General features: G+C 40.5%; 1 protein-coding gene across 1 annotated transcript; it reads right to left on the minus strand.

Annotated features, from left to right (window-relative positions):
* Positions 1 to 2,206: 2,206 nt before the first annotated feature.
* On the minus strand, positions 2,207 to 9,597 carry LOC125777383 (uncharacterized). Its single transcript, XM_049452148.1, has 2 exons — positions 9,460 to 9,597; positions 2,207 to 2,951 (listed from the first exon to the last, which is right to left on the minus strand). The coding sequence occupies exons 1-2, from the start codon at positions 9,481 to 9,483 to the stop codon at positions 2,352 to 2,354; spliced, it is 624 nt and encodes a 207-aa protein (XP_049308105.1). The 5' UTR covers positions 9,484 to 9,597; the 3' UTR covers positions 2,207 to 2,351.
* Positions 9,598 to 14,632: the final 5,035 nt, after the last annotated feature.

Consider the following 14,632-nt stretch of genomic DNA (forward strand, 5'->3'; position numbering starts at 1 on the left):
CAGCACCCCGGAACAACAATGCACTGGCAGCGCCTCGGACAACGACAGGCTCCACCGCGACAACGGCTCCGTGTCAAAGCACGCCAGCATCACCCGCATTACCAGCGGATCTGCAACGAATTCGTTGTCCACTATGTCGCCGCCCGGCTCGGCTATTGCACTGCGCTATCTTTAAAGGCATGCCGCGGATGCAACGCCAGCAGGTGGCACAGGCGCACGGGTATTGCCTGGCAACTTCCCACGCAACTTAGGAGTGCCCATCCCATAACCATTGCCAAATCTGTGTGCGGGCTTATCATACGCTGCTGCACCGCACTACCAGATGCCACTCCGGGCGACCACCGGCTCCTCGCACCAGTGGAAACGTCAATCGTTCTCAAAGAACTCCTGTGATGGCAGAATCTCCAGCAGAATCCCGTCCCTAGCGCCAAAACCGGGCAACATCAACACGGCGCCATCAGCTTAGGCCGCAATCCCTCCGGTCAACAGGTCTCAGCAGCGTTGTAGCTACGCTACAGCAGCTACAGCGGTTTCTAGGCTAAATACTCGCCTAGGGGGCCGGGATAGCTAAATGAGTAGCGACGTCGCATCACATTTACATCAGTTCACCACACAGAATCAACCATTCACCTCATCACGCGAGAGAACACTACACATTAACACACATACACGCACATGCACCCAAACACAACGACACCATCCAGCATTCCAACTAGAACAAAAGGGAAAGAGAAAAGATCTCGCGCACCTTTTGTCAATACGACGTCGATCGGTATACACCTCTGCTTTTCGCAGCATCGCAGCAGCCCGGTTCCTTTTCGCAGCTAACCCGCCTGGATATATTTAACGTTTTCTAAAAACTACTGTTTGCAATTTATAATCACTTCTGCTAATTTTGTACATGTACATATAACATACATACATGCGCGTTGGCCATGGCGAATATCGCATTCGATGGAACGATGAGCTGTACGAGATATACGACGACATTGACATAGTTCAGCGAATTAAAAGACAGCGGCTACGCTGGCTAGGTCATGTTGTCCGGATGTATGAAAACACTCCAGCTCTGAAAGTATTCGACGCAGTACCCGCCGCGGGAAGCAGAGGAAGAGGAAGACCTCCACTCCGTTGGAAGGACCAAGTGGAGAAGGACCTGGCTTCGCTTGGAATATCCAATTGGCGCCACGTTGCGAAAAGAAGAAACGACTGGCGTGCAGTTGTTAACTCGACTATAATCGCGTAAGCGGTGTCTACGCCAATTAAGAAGAAGAAGAATATAACATACATACATATATATAACCTTTAACTTAAATTTTAAAACACATTTGTTATCCATTTTTGAAGTGCATTTTATAAAAAATAAAAGTTTATAACGATTCTTTGGAATCTACTGCTGTTTACTTATCAGTTATTAACAATTGTAAATAAATGTAAAAGGACGTATATATTACTATTTACTTTTCAGTTTCACGAATTATTGAATCTTCACTAAGCGCCGCACTTTACCTTTAGTTATAATACGTCAATTTCTCTTACGGGCACAGATTCGAGTAAATTTGAATTTGCTTGTTTATTTAACTTTTTTATTGAATTAGCGAAAAAGGCACAAACTAATATTGTTCATGTATGCATAGGTGTATATATTTATAATTTTTTATGTTTCATGTACATTCAAATATAATTTTTACTTATTTATTTAGCAAAAATACACTTAATATTATTGTATATAGGTAAAGTGGAATATTGAGATACAGAATTTTTTAGAAATACATTTCAATCAACGCACTAGATCGGCTCACTTAGAACTATCTCACAACTTCGGTGTTGTTTAACAATTTTTAACGCAAGAGTTATAGGAAAAAATGAAATGTTACAAACGCCGTTGGATAAACGGGTATTGCTTCGATTACTTCACATAAGCACTTATAAATTTAGTCAAATTATGATTTGGTGTAAAACGCAAGTTGTAGGTAAAAATGAAATGTTACAAACGCCGAACGACTCGATTATTTATATAAAAAGACCGGAGGATGCCAAAATTACAAAGTTCAAAAATGGTTTTTAAAAAGACGGTGCGGGCGCGTGTGTAGCGGCTAACGTGACTTCTCGAACTGTGTAGAACGAAAAAAAGCACAGCGTCACCTTCTCGTTGGTATAAGATGAAAACTGGAACAAAAACCGTTTGGTTAACGCGTTGATGTGGAGAGTGTTGTATTCACTGGTCAGTGATGCCCTGTTTTTTTTCTAATAAACATGTCGATGTGGAGAGTGTTGTATTCACTGATCGGTGATGCCCTTGAGTTGAATTAGTTCGGGTGACTGGAGCTCATCTCAACATCCTGCCCCCCCTAGGCGAGTAGACGCTGTAGTGCCTGTAACGTAGCTACAACGCCGCTCAGGCCGGTGGGGCGGTGAGGTTGTGGCCTTATTTGGCTGCGCGTGGAGGTCGTATTGAGGGGGCGCCAGGACCAACCCGCTTCTGGTTGCCGTGCCACACGGTTAGGCTGCGATCGTCGGGGGGCCGTACGGCGGCGGAGTACAGTTGGTGAGCCAGGATGTCCGGCGTTCCGGTGGAGTAACGTATGATGCGGTCTTGCACACAACCGGCACAAAGTATCGGATTCGCATTCCAGCGTGGCGTGTGACTGGGCCAAGCAGTTTAAACAATGGCCATGTGCCTGTGCCACCTTCTGGCGTTGTACGGGTAACATCCCCTTGAAAATAGAGCAATGCTGCAGCCTATGAGAGCGGCAACAGAGCGGACATCTGGTGCGTTGCGGTTTCGGGGGCGCCGGCGTCGGTGATGCGCGTGTTGAGCTTCGTGCCACGGTTGGCGCCCTTGCTGCCGTGTTGGTTCGGGGCGCTGCTACGGGGACAGTTCCGGAGCGAGGCACAGTAACAGCCGACCGGAGAGTTGGCGTGGGGGTTACCGGTGTATCCATATCGATCTGTGGAAAGAGAAAATCGTAATGGTTATAAGTTGATTGCCGGTAAGCGTGCATGAACAGGATGCCACGTGAGGGCGCATGACTAAATGATCGTCCGTCTATGGGGTTGCGATATATATGTAGGTCTACGTTTGTCTTACGGCTTGAGGCTTATTGTAATCATTTTTTTTTTTTTGTTTTCTTAATGAGATTATTAATTTATTGTCTTTTTCCCGAACTTTCGGATCAGTTTAGGCAGGGTTATTACTTGCGTTTTCGTAAGTGGCGGCAGTTGGTAAGAAACATAATTTTACAAGCGGCCGGGTTAGCGTTCCGTTTTGCGTACGGAGATCAACCACCCGGATGTGACCGTCAGAACCGTAGTGAAGTTTCTCTATGCGGCCAAGCCGCCATTCTGTGGGGGGGAGACAATCGTCGTGAATTAGGACACAATCTCCAAGCATTGGAGCCCGTTCTGGGATTTTCCATTTATACCTCTTGTGAAGGTCTTTTAAATACTCTTCTTTCCATCGTCGGCTAAAATTATGATGGAGAATTTTAATTCGTTCCCATCGGTTTAATAAGGAAAGCGACTCCACGCCTGGCTCAGGTGTGGCCAGAATGGGCGCTCCTTTAAGAAAATGCCCTGGGGTAAGGGCAGCAAAGTCGGAGGGGTCTTGCGAGAGTACAGCGAGAGGCCGTGAGTTGAGAACGGCTTCGATTCTGGTTAACAATGTCGTGAATTCTTCATAATTGAATTTGAGGTTGCCAGCGAGCTTCTTGAAATGAGATTTAAAGCTCTTTACCGCTGATTCCCATAAACCACCCATATGAGGAGCGCTTGGGGGGATGAATTGCCAGTTTATACCTTGAGGGGCGTATTTTTGAACAATGTCAGGTGAGACTTGTTTCATGAACTCCACAAACTGTTTCTCGGTAGCTCTTTGGGCGCCAATAAATGTTTTGCCATTATCGCTCATGATTTTTGAAGGAAAGCCACGTCTTGCGACGAAGCGAGCAAATGCGGCAAGAAAAGCCTCCCTGGTCAGATTAGTACATAGCTCCAGGTGTACTGCTTTTGTTGTGAAACAGACAAAAACAGCCACATAGCCTTTCATGAGGGTAGGAGATCTTAGCATGGAAGCCTTTATCTGGAAAGGACCAGCAAAATCTACACCTGTAGTGGTAAAAGGCGGAGCAAAGTTGCAGCGTTCCGGTGGAAGTGCTGCCATAATCTGTGTTCGCATTTTCTGTTTATGCATAGTGCAGATTTTGCACCTGAAAATGCATTTCTTGATTTGGGGCTTCAAACGTGGAATGTAATATTCCTGTCGTACCACATGCTGCATGAGACGGTTTTCGGCGTGTAGCATTAATATGTGGATGTAATGTAGGAATAATGTGGCAAATGGAGATTTCTCAGGTATTATTATAGGGTGGCGCTCGTTGTATGTTAGGCTTGAATTGGCAAGCCGACCATTGGCCCGAAGCAGCCCTTTCGTGTCTAGGAACGGGGTTAGCACTAAGAGGGAGCTTTTTTTATCAATCGGCTTCGATTCTCTTAGTGATGCTATGTCGCGGCTGAAGTAGCGCGTTTGAGTTGATGCGATAAGAGCGACCTTTGCCTTTTGTAAGGCTTGGTGCGTCAATGTATCGCATTGGGGGTAAGTTGCTCCTTTCAGTTTATGTTTAAGTCGCTCTATGAACTGGAGCATATAGGCGACGACTCTGAGGGCTCGGGGGAACGATGAAAATCGTTCAAGGAGGTCATTATCCTCCAAGATTGTGTAGTAGGTGTGGATTTTTCGACTCTCGGGCGCAATTATGTTGCGCAGCGGCGATTGTGGCCAAGAATCGGAAGATTCTGCTAGCCATCGAGGGCCATTCCACCAGAGCGTGGTGGTGGCCAGGTGCAGGGGTTTGCACCCTCTTGTACCTAGATCGGCAGGATTGTCAGCACTGGCTACGTGTCGCCAAGTGGCTGCTCCTACTAGGTCAAGTATTTGAGACGTTCTGTTGGAAATATATGTTTTCCACGCATGTGGGGGTTTTTCCAACCAGGCTAGGACTATTTCGGAATCAGACCAGAGATATAGCTTGTATTTTGCCATGTCTAAGTGGGTCTGCACCATGGAAACTAGTTTTGCTAGTAGCAGGGCACCGCATAGTTCAAGTCGTGGTAGACTTACCGTTTTTAGAGGCGCAACTTTTGCTTTTGCCACTAATAAGTGGCTTGTGGTTGCGGTATCGCTTTGTGTGCGCACATATATGGTGGCACAATATGCCTTTTCAGAGGCGTCACAGAAGCCATGTAATTCCACTTTGTATTCGGGATAATAGTTTACCCACCGTGGAATTTGTATCTGCGAGATGTCGTTCAGATTACTCGCGAACTGGGACCACTTTTCTAGACGAAGTGGTTTTACTTGCTCGTCCCAGTCGGTACCATCTAGCCATAGTTCTTGTATCAGGATTTTGGCTTGTATCATAATTGGCGAAAGCCATCCTGCGGGGTCAAAAAGTTTTGCCACAGAAGAGAGAATTTGGCGTTTTGTAACGGCGGATAATGCGGATATGGACTCGTATAGGAAAACTGGTCCGATACCGCATTCCATTGGATGCCTAGCGTTTTTGTGGTACTTTCCTCTTCGAATATGAGGAAATTAGTATCCAACACATTTTCTTTTGGTATGTCTTTTAATATATTTGGGTGATTTGCCGTAATCTTTTTTAGGGGGAACCCTGCTGTGTTGAAGGCCTTTGTCACTTGTGATAAGGACTCGTATGCTTGTGAGAGGCTGTGGCTCCCAGACAGAATATCGTCTACATACGTTTGTGTTTTTAAGATTTTTGTTGCCAGAGGAAATTCTGACTTTGTGTCTTCTGCCAGTTCGTGGAGTGTACGGATGGCTAGATATGGGGCACAGTTTACGCCAAAGGTAACTGTTTTTAACTTGAAGTCGCGAAGTGGACTATTGGGGGATTTTCGGAAAATAATGCGCTGAAAATCTTGATCGTCTTTATGTACGACTATTTGTCTATACATTTTTTCGACGTCCCCGTTGAATACGTATTTGAAACTACGCCAGTTTAGAATAAGCAGCATTAAATCAGGTTGGAGCGTGGGTCCCGTAAACAGGATATCGTTTAGGGAGTTCCCCGAGCTAGTGGTTCTTGAGGCATTGAAGACAACTCGAACTTTGGTTGTTTTTTTCTCGGGCTTTACTACTGCATGATGTGGCAAGTAGAAAGAGTAATATTTGCCTCTTATGATTTTTTCACATGGGCTTACTTCCTCCATGTGATTTAAATGAAGATATTCTTCCAAGACACCATCATAATCTTGTTTTAGCTCCCCTTTTCGAAGTAGGTTTTTTTCCATACTTAGAAACTGCTGCATTGCAGAGGTGCGAGAGTGACCTAAGGCGAGTGTGTCTGGAAATTGTTGTCTTAGTGGTAGTCGGACGACATACCGACCATTAGCTGATCGAGTAGTTGTGGCTTTGTAAAAGTCTTCACAATACTGATCTTCTGGTGTTGTAATTGAAATGGAGGGGAGTTCTTCTAACTCCCAAAACTTTCTCAATTGTGAATTGAGGTACTCGTTTGAGATTTCCTCAACTTGAGTTGTCATTGCTGTGACTGGTTCCGCAACTAGTCCACTTAGGACCCATCCGAAAATGGTATTTTGCGCCAGTAGTGTTTTAGAAATTTTCTCAACACCCTCTAGTATAATTTGCGATATGAGATCGCTGCCTAATAGAAGGTCTATTTGAGCGGGGGTGTTGCAGTTGGGATCTGCTAGCTTTAGGTGTGTAACCGTGTGCCATTGCTTGCTATTTACGTGATAGCTTGGTAACATATTGGTTAGTCGCGGTAAGACTATTGCATCTGCTTGAATGCGCTTATCCGCTTGGGGGGAAATTAGGGTAATGGGACAGATTTTACTTGAGTTTTGTACTACTCGTCCGCCCATTCCCGTAATTTCAAAGTTGGCTTGTTTTGTTGGCAGTTTTAGCCTATTTTGTGCCCTAGACGCTATGAAAGATCGTTGTGATCCTTGGTCTATTAGGGCTCTGAGCTTAAACAGTTCTCCTCGATGCTCGATGGAGACGACTGCTGTGGGTAGTAGTACCCTACTTTGATTTTCGCTGTGTAGCGTTTGAGTTTTTACCGCCTTTGAGCAGCAAGGGGTTTCTTGGCATACTTCGGAATTTTGAGATTCGGGAGTTGCGGTTGCAACTAAACCCGTGGCTCTTTTTGGGAAAGCGCTAGTTTGGGGTGTTTTGGAGAAATTATTGAAGTGCAACATTGAGTGATGCCTTTTGTGGCAATATACGCAATTGAATTTGCTTTCGCAATTATTTAGATTGTGAGAATGGGACAAACAATTTGTGCAGAGTCTTTTTGATCTGACAAAGTTGTTCCTTTCATTAATATTCAATTTTTTAAACTTATCGCAAGATTTGAGTTTATGCCCTCCTGTGCATAGTTCGCATGACGTATGATTGTTTTGTTCGGAAGTGAACGATTGCGTTTTGAAAAAACTACGATTTAAATTGTTGTTGTTATTAGCTTGGGGTCGCATGAAGCTGCGATTTAGGTCATGTTGAACGTTTTTAGTTCTGACCATTTTTTTATCTACCCGTTCCGCGATTTCATATTGGGTAGTTAGGAAATCTTTCATCTGTTGCCACGTTGGGCACTTTCTTCGCGAGGAGAGCGATTGCTCCCACAAAAGCAACGATTTTTCTGGTAATGCCGCGGAGCATATGTTTACCAGTATGGGGTCCCAATTGTCAGTGGGAATTTTTTGTGTCGTTAGAACCGACAAACAATTCGAAACAGTGGATTGAAGTTTTATGAATTCTTCACTTGTTTCTCTCTGAATTTTTGGTAAATTCATTAATATGGTCACTTGTCTGTCGACCAGTATTCTTTCATTCTCGTATCGTTCTTTTAAAGCTTCCCAAGCTAAATTGAAATTGTTGTCATTAAGAGCGAACTGTTTTACTATGACGCCTGCTTGACCTTTTGTTTTGTATCGGAGGTGATACAATTTTTGTGCATTAGATAACTTTGGGTGGTTTATGTAAACGGCGGTGAACATGTCCCGGAAGGACGGCCATTGTTCATAACCCCCATGAAAAATTTCTGTGTCACATGCTGGCACTTTGAGGTGAATACCTGAACTTGCCTCTTGGGCCTGTGTTTGTGGTAACTCTACTCTCAGTTGTGGATTTGGTGCGATTGACCTTGTTAATTTTAATTGATCAGAGATCATGGCTTTTGTCTCTTCATATTGGTCAAGACAATTTTCATATTTGGAGTAAGCCGAGGTTTTGAAATTTTCCGGAAGATCCGAATCATCCGTTTCTACAATGGCGTCATAGGCCGCTTGGAGACGTGTCCAAAAATTGTCAAGGTTTTGATTCTTGATTTCTAGTACCGATTCAGAATTATCTAGAATCGGCGAAGATGAGAATCGAGTGCAGTATCGTATTAAGCTGTCACTCTCTGATAAAAATTTAGCGTACGAGACGTCTTTACCCCGTTTTTGTTTTGTAGCACCTTGCTTCGAGCGTGTAGCTTCTGCCGGTGTACATGGACTTTTTTCATCCGAAATCATTTTTGGTATTTTTAGAAATTGATGAGCCTTAGATTCCTTTGAATCTGTGTTCATTTAGATGAAAAATGGTAATATGTGTATATATATACAATATTCTGATTTAAAGCAAACGAATAAATTTAGAGAACCGTAAAGCGCTTTCGCGTCGATAAGAGCTTTAATTTCTGTTGAAAGTAATAAAATACGCGTTTTTCAGATTTAGCGTTTAAGCGGTTGTATGCAGTTTGGTTTTAAACTTTATATATTATATATATGCGGACTTTTCTGACTGTCCCTGTTTGTGTACTCGTTAAAGCGGTCACTTTGAATAAAGTACGTACTATGTGAGCATGTACAGATTAGTACGTATGAAAATATTTATTTATTTATCTATGTATATATATATATATAATAATTGTATGTACGTATAGATGTCAAAATTTTTTGTATCGATAATTAGGGTTTTCACAAGTCTCCTAGAGTTATAAGTTATAATGATTCGAAAACATATCATCGAGAATTGTAAATGTGTGAACTCATTTTGGTATGAAACCCAACAAAATTTTTTTTTTTTTTTTTAAACCAGTGTAAAACTGTATAATTTTACGATTTTTTTGATGCTTTACGACGGGTTGTGAGTACCCCAAATATATGTTACTATAAATTTTTATTTATATTTTGTTAAATATATGTACTTGTAATATATGGTAAGGTATGTATATAGAATAACTATGTATGTTTGATTTTATTTTGTGTATTTAGTCGGTATGTATACATCTGTGTATCTCTTTTTTTTTTTTTGTTTTACACAACCGCTTTGAAATACTTTGAACTAGTATTGCCAATATGGGCTTCAAACATACATATACATACATACATATATAAAGTGCTAAGATACTAGTAGGAATCGATACGACTCACTTTGGGGGGTGTAAATGTTTCCATATAGGGGTTGATGTCCTCCTCTTGTCTTCGCAGGTTGGGTCCGGTGTATTTGTTGTTTGATGTATTTAATTACTTTTATTATTTATTTTTATTTTTATTTTACTGTTTTTTTTTTTCTTTTTCCGCGCCCGTTTAGATTGAGTTTCTTTCCATTATATGTTGGTTGCACGCCCGTTTGTTTTTTGATCGTATAGTATCAATATTTCCACGTTTGCTAACAGCTACCCGTCTTGCAGGGTTATTTCACATTAATATCGATAATTATTTTCCAACACCAATAATAGGTAAGGGGGCAGAAAACATTGGAGAAACTAGTCACATACAAAATCTTCACTGCTTTTGCTTTGTTGCTTTTTGTTATATTCTTTCACTTCACATTTACACCATTTTCATTTGCTTTGGAATTTATTAAAAAATGTTGTTGTAATCTGTATGCACTGTATATGTGACTCTTTATGTTTCCACTTCGTAAAATAAAAATTTGTTGCAATACGTTTTCGTTTTCTACGTATTTGTAAAAACTAATTAACTGCTTCTGTTTGCCTTTGCAGAAAAATAAGTACACAAATTTATGTGGAAATCTGCTACACGCCGCGCTATCAGCCGAATCACTTGTCGGTTTTTTTTTTTTTTTTTTTTTAGATTGAATAATATATGTGTTTTTGTGTTAAGTTGGTCACGGCACCTTTCCGAAAATCTTTATCTTCTGTGTAAAAGTTGTAACTGTTTTATCTATGTATATGTATGTATTTCCACTATTCACTTTTTAACCGTTTTGGGTTTAATTTGTTTTACCGCACGCCAAGAATTTCCCCTATTCACTTTTTAAACGTTTTTATTTTAATTTGTTTTACCGCACGCCAAGAATTTCCACTATTTTTGAACCGCTTTGATTTTAATTCGTTTTACCGTACGCCAAGAATTTCCACTATTTTTGAACCGCTTTGATTTTAATTCGTTTTACCGTACGCCAAGAATTTCCACTATTCACTTTTTAAACGTTTTTATTTTAATTTTCCGCCATAGTGCCGTTCTTTTTTCCTCGAAGGACCATGTTTACTTATCAGTTATTAACAATTGTAAATAAATGTAAAAGGACGTATATATTACTATTTACTTTTCAGTTTCACGAATGATTGAATCTTCACTAAGCGCCGCACTTTACCTTTAGTTATAATACGTCAATTTCTCTTACGGGCACAGATTCGAGTAAATTTGAATTTGCTTGTTTATTTAACTTTTTTATTGAATTAGCGAAAAAGGCACAAACTAATATTGTTCATGTATGCATAGGTGTATATATAATTTTTTATGTTTCATGTACATTCAAATATAATTTTTACTTATTTATTTAGCAAAAATACACTTAATATTATTGTATATAGGTAAAGTGGAATATTGAGATACAGAATTTTTTAGAAGTACATTTCAATCAACGCACTAGATCGGCTCACTTAGAACTATCTCACAACTTCGGTGTTGTTTAACAATTTTTAACGCAAGAGTTATAGGAAAAAATGAAATGTTACAAACGCCGTTGGATAAACTGGTATTGCTTCGATTACTTCACATAAGCACTTATCAATTTAATCAGATTATGATTTTGGTGTAAAACGCAAGTTATAGGAAAAAATGAAATGTTACAAACGCCGTTGGCTCGATTATTTATATAAAAAGACCGGAGGATGCCAAAATTACAAAGTTCAACAATGGTTTTTAAAAAAGACGGTGCGGGCGCGTGTGTAGCGGCTAACGTGACTTCTCGAACTGTGTAGAACGAAAAAAAGCACAGCGTCACCTTCTCGTTGGTATAAGATGAAAACTGGAACAAAAACCGTTTGGTTAACGCGTTGATGTGGAGAGTGTTGTATTCACTGGTCAGTGATGCCCTGTTTGTTTTCTAATAAACATGTCGATGTGGAGATTGTATTCACTGATCGGTGATGCCCTTGAGTTGAATTAGTTCGGGTGACTGGAGCTCATCTCAACAACTGCTTTTTCGTTTTAACTAAAAGTGTGAGTGGCCTATAAGGTGAATTTAATATACATACACTTCGTAATATTATACTAAGTCTTACAAACTCGTCAAGGACATTGTGAATCGACAGGTTCTTAATAAGGTTAACAGAGTCTTCAGTTGTAAATTTTGCCAAATTGTTACTGAGAAATTTAATTTTTCTATTTACTGTACATGCTTCCAACATCAACCAATGATCAATTAAGTCAACCTCCTTGCTTCCGCTTTTGCGCACCAACAACGCCGCTTCACGGGTTCAGATGATGTCGCTCAACAACGCGCCAGCCACAATCTTACCAAACTAAAACGTGAATGCGGGTGTAAATGTAAACTGCGAGGAGCACAGAAGGGCGTCGTGACAAAGTGGCATGAACAAAAGCAGTTGCAATCCATTTGAATGGTAATATGCTCGTGGGGTAGAACAATTAGCAAAACTTTTCAACGAGCACACTTACGATTCATGCGCCCACATATAAACACACACGTTCATTCAGGCAGGCCAATTAAGTTGTTTGGCGAAACTTTTAATTATCGTTTGGCTAAGTTGCCCGATCTGGGTGAACAATACGAGTAAAAGCTTATGCATAAATGCAGCTGGGAAGACAGGACTGCTTGTGTACACATTAACACAATCATACATACGTGCGCAGGCAAGAGGTGTTGTTAGTGTGGAAAAAGTTATGGCCAAGTGATAAAGAGCCGTATAAAGGTGTACTGATTGATAATTTTCCGCTTAAAGTGCATGAACTACGAAACAGATGGTAATAGTGGACGATTAATGCGTAAGTGATGAAATGTTGCGGTGTGAATAATAGGCAAGAGGCAAAAATTGGTAAACCGGATTTAGGATCAGACATACTTGAACTCTGAAATATGATTTCGTGCAGAGTTATGAAGTGAAAAGAAATAAATTGAGACTAATCTTACTCAGCTTTATGACTAACTATTCTATCCGAGAGCAGTCGTAAAGCACTCCTGTTTTATGATTTTTTGTCAGAAACCGAACTTATATTTATTTTAGCAAAGTAAAAATAATATTGATTTTGATCAGTCAGTTTGTATGGAAGCACTATAGTACAGTGGTCTGACAATTTCTTTTAAAATTTCGTGAAACTATCCTGGCAAACAAAAAACTTTACCATATAAATCTATGATTTCAATACTTCAGTTTGTATGGCAGCTATTCGTTATAGTTGTCCGATATTGTTGATTTCGCCAAATTATCAGCTTTTTGTGAAGAAAAGTGTTACAAACTTCTTAGAAAACTTAATATATAAAATGTACGATATCAAATGAAAAGTGTTCAGAAAACGTTGAATTGGAGTGCTCCTCATAAATTCCTACAGAAAGAGTACTAAAATTTTCAAAACAATCGGTGCATTAGTTTCAAAATTATGAAGGTAGCTAAGTTCCAAGTTATATGTAAAATGTCCATAAGATAGGTTGAAAAACATTCATAACGTTTTCAACTTTTCTCCAGCCATCTTGAAGGTTTTAAACAATATCTTTGCATTTAAGAAAAAAATATTAATATGAAAGAAGCGGCTGAGTTTGGGTACAACCTAACATTTTATACTCCCACAATTCTCTCGCAAAGTGAATGGATATAAAGTCAACTAAAGGGTTATATATGAACCATATGAGGTAAACATTAACTAGATGATCTGGGACCTTTATATAATGTTGTAAAATCTCTCTTTTCCGCTATGCAATGCTTTATAAAAAGTGTTCAGATTTAGTTCAAATATGCGCCGTTTCGTTCGATAATCTGTCGAATTTTATAATACTCCCCTCGTAAAAGCCCCCCCTCCTATATGCGAAGAACTCTCTTTTGAGTTCAACTTTACACCAATAAGGGCGTTCGTCATGGACAGGAACAGGGGATAATCACTTGGCGCTATGTCCCGGCTATATGGTGGATGCGATAAAACCTTTCATCCGAGCTCGCGTAGTTTCTGACGAGTCATCAACAAAGTGTGTGGTCTGGTGTTGTCCTGGTGGAACACTACACCCTTCCTGTTGGCCAATTCTGGACGCTTCTGGTCGATCGCCTGCTTCAAGCGGTCCAGTTGTTCGCAGTAGATGGTAGAATTAAGCGTCTGACCATATGGGAGCAGCTCATAGTGGATGATTTCCTTCCAATCCCACCAAACACACAGCAAAACCTTCCTGGTCAATCCCGGCTTGGCTACTGTTTGGGAGGATTCATCGGCCTTCGACCACGACCGTTTTCGCTTCGTATTGTCCATTTCGCCAGCCACCATTCGATTTAAAAATGGATCAAGACCGTTTCATTTCAGCAGCATATCGGTATCATGCGGTACCCAAACATAAAGTTTTTTTGTGTACCCAGCCTTCTGTAGATGGCTTAAAATGGTTTGGTGACTAACACAGGTCTTCCGGCTGGCTTATCCATGGTGTCGTTTCCACCTGCTCTGAATCGTCGAAGCCATTCCTCTGCAGTTCGAAGGGATACAGTACCATCCTCTAACACACCATTAATCTTACGGAACGTTTCTCTAGCGGGTTTGCCTTCAATATAGTGTAAACTTCGGCGTTAGTGAACTCCATGCTTACACGTCTATAACTGTTCAACGCAATATCCAAACTAATTAAGCATAGCGTCGTTTTGTAGGTTATGTCAATACCTTTAAAGATGTATAGTATTGCCAGATACGAGCTCTGTAGCGCTTTATACATAGCTGCGAAATGTGAAAAGTAAGAAGGGGCTAGGTTTCAGTGTAACCGAACGTTGTACACATCAAAGCCAGGGAAATACTTTAAGGTGTAAAACGTCAACTAGAGGATCGAAATCCAAGCAATTTAATATACTTATACTTATATTATATACATATATAGATTTGTTAGAAAACGAAAATCATTTATGATATGAACTTAAAATTGTACAACTTTGGCTTTCAGTGTTCATAGTTGTCAATACTGAAAGTTTGTAAAACGCAATTTCCTTTTTCTGTATGCGCTACCGTAGAGTCTGGACGTGCTTATATAATATTATAAAATACTCTATTTACAAATATATGTATTAATAATTCATTATAGTTTAATAAAAGCAAACAAACAATTTATGTAGTATATGGGAGTCGGAAGATTATCGACCCGAATACAGTCAGC

Source organism: Bactrocera dorsalis, chromosome 3, assembly GCF_023373825.1.
Source record: "Bactrocera dorsalis isolate Fly_Bdor chromosome 3, ASM2337382v1, whole genome shotgun sequence".
Taxonomy (NCBI): domain Eukaryota; kingdom Metazoa; phylum Arthropoda; class Insecta; order Diptera; family Tephritidae; genus Bactrocera; species Bactrocera dorsalis.

Bases quoted from the DNA above. Each gene is read 5' to 3' on its own strand.
- LOC125777383 (XM_049452148.1), bottom strand. From the start codon at position 9,483: ATGGAAACATTTACACCCCCCAAA. The intron at 2,952-9,459 runs GTGAGTCGTATC...CTCTTTCCACAG, and splicing joins AAACATTTACACCCCCCAAA to ATCGATATGGATACACCGGT.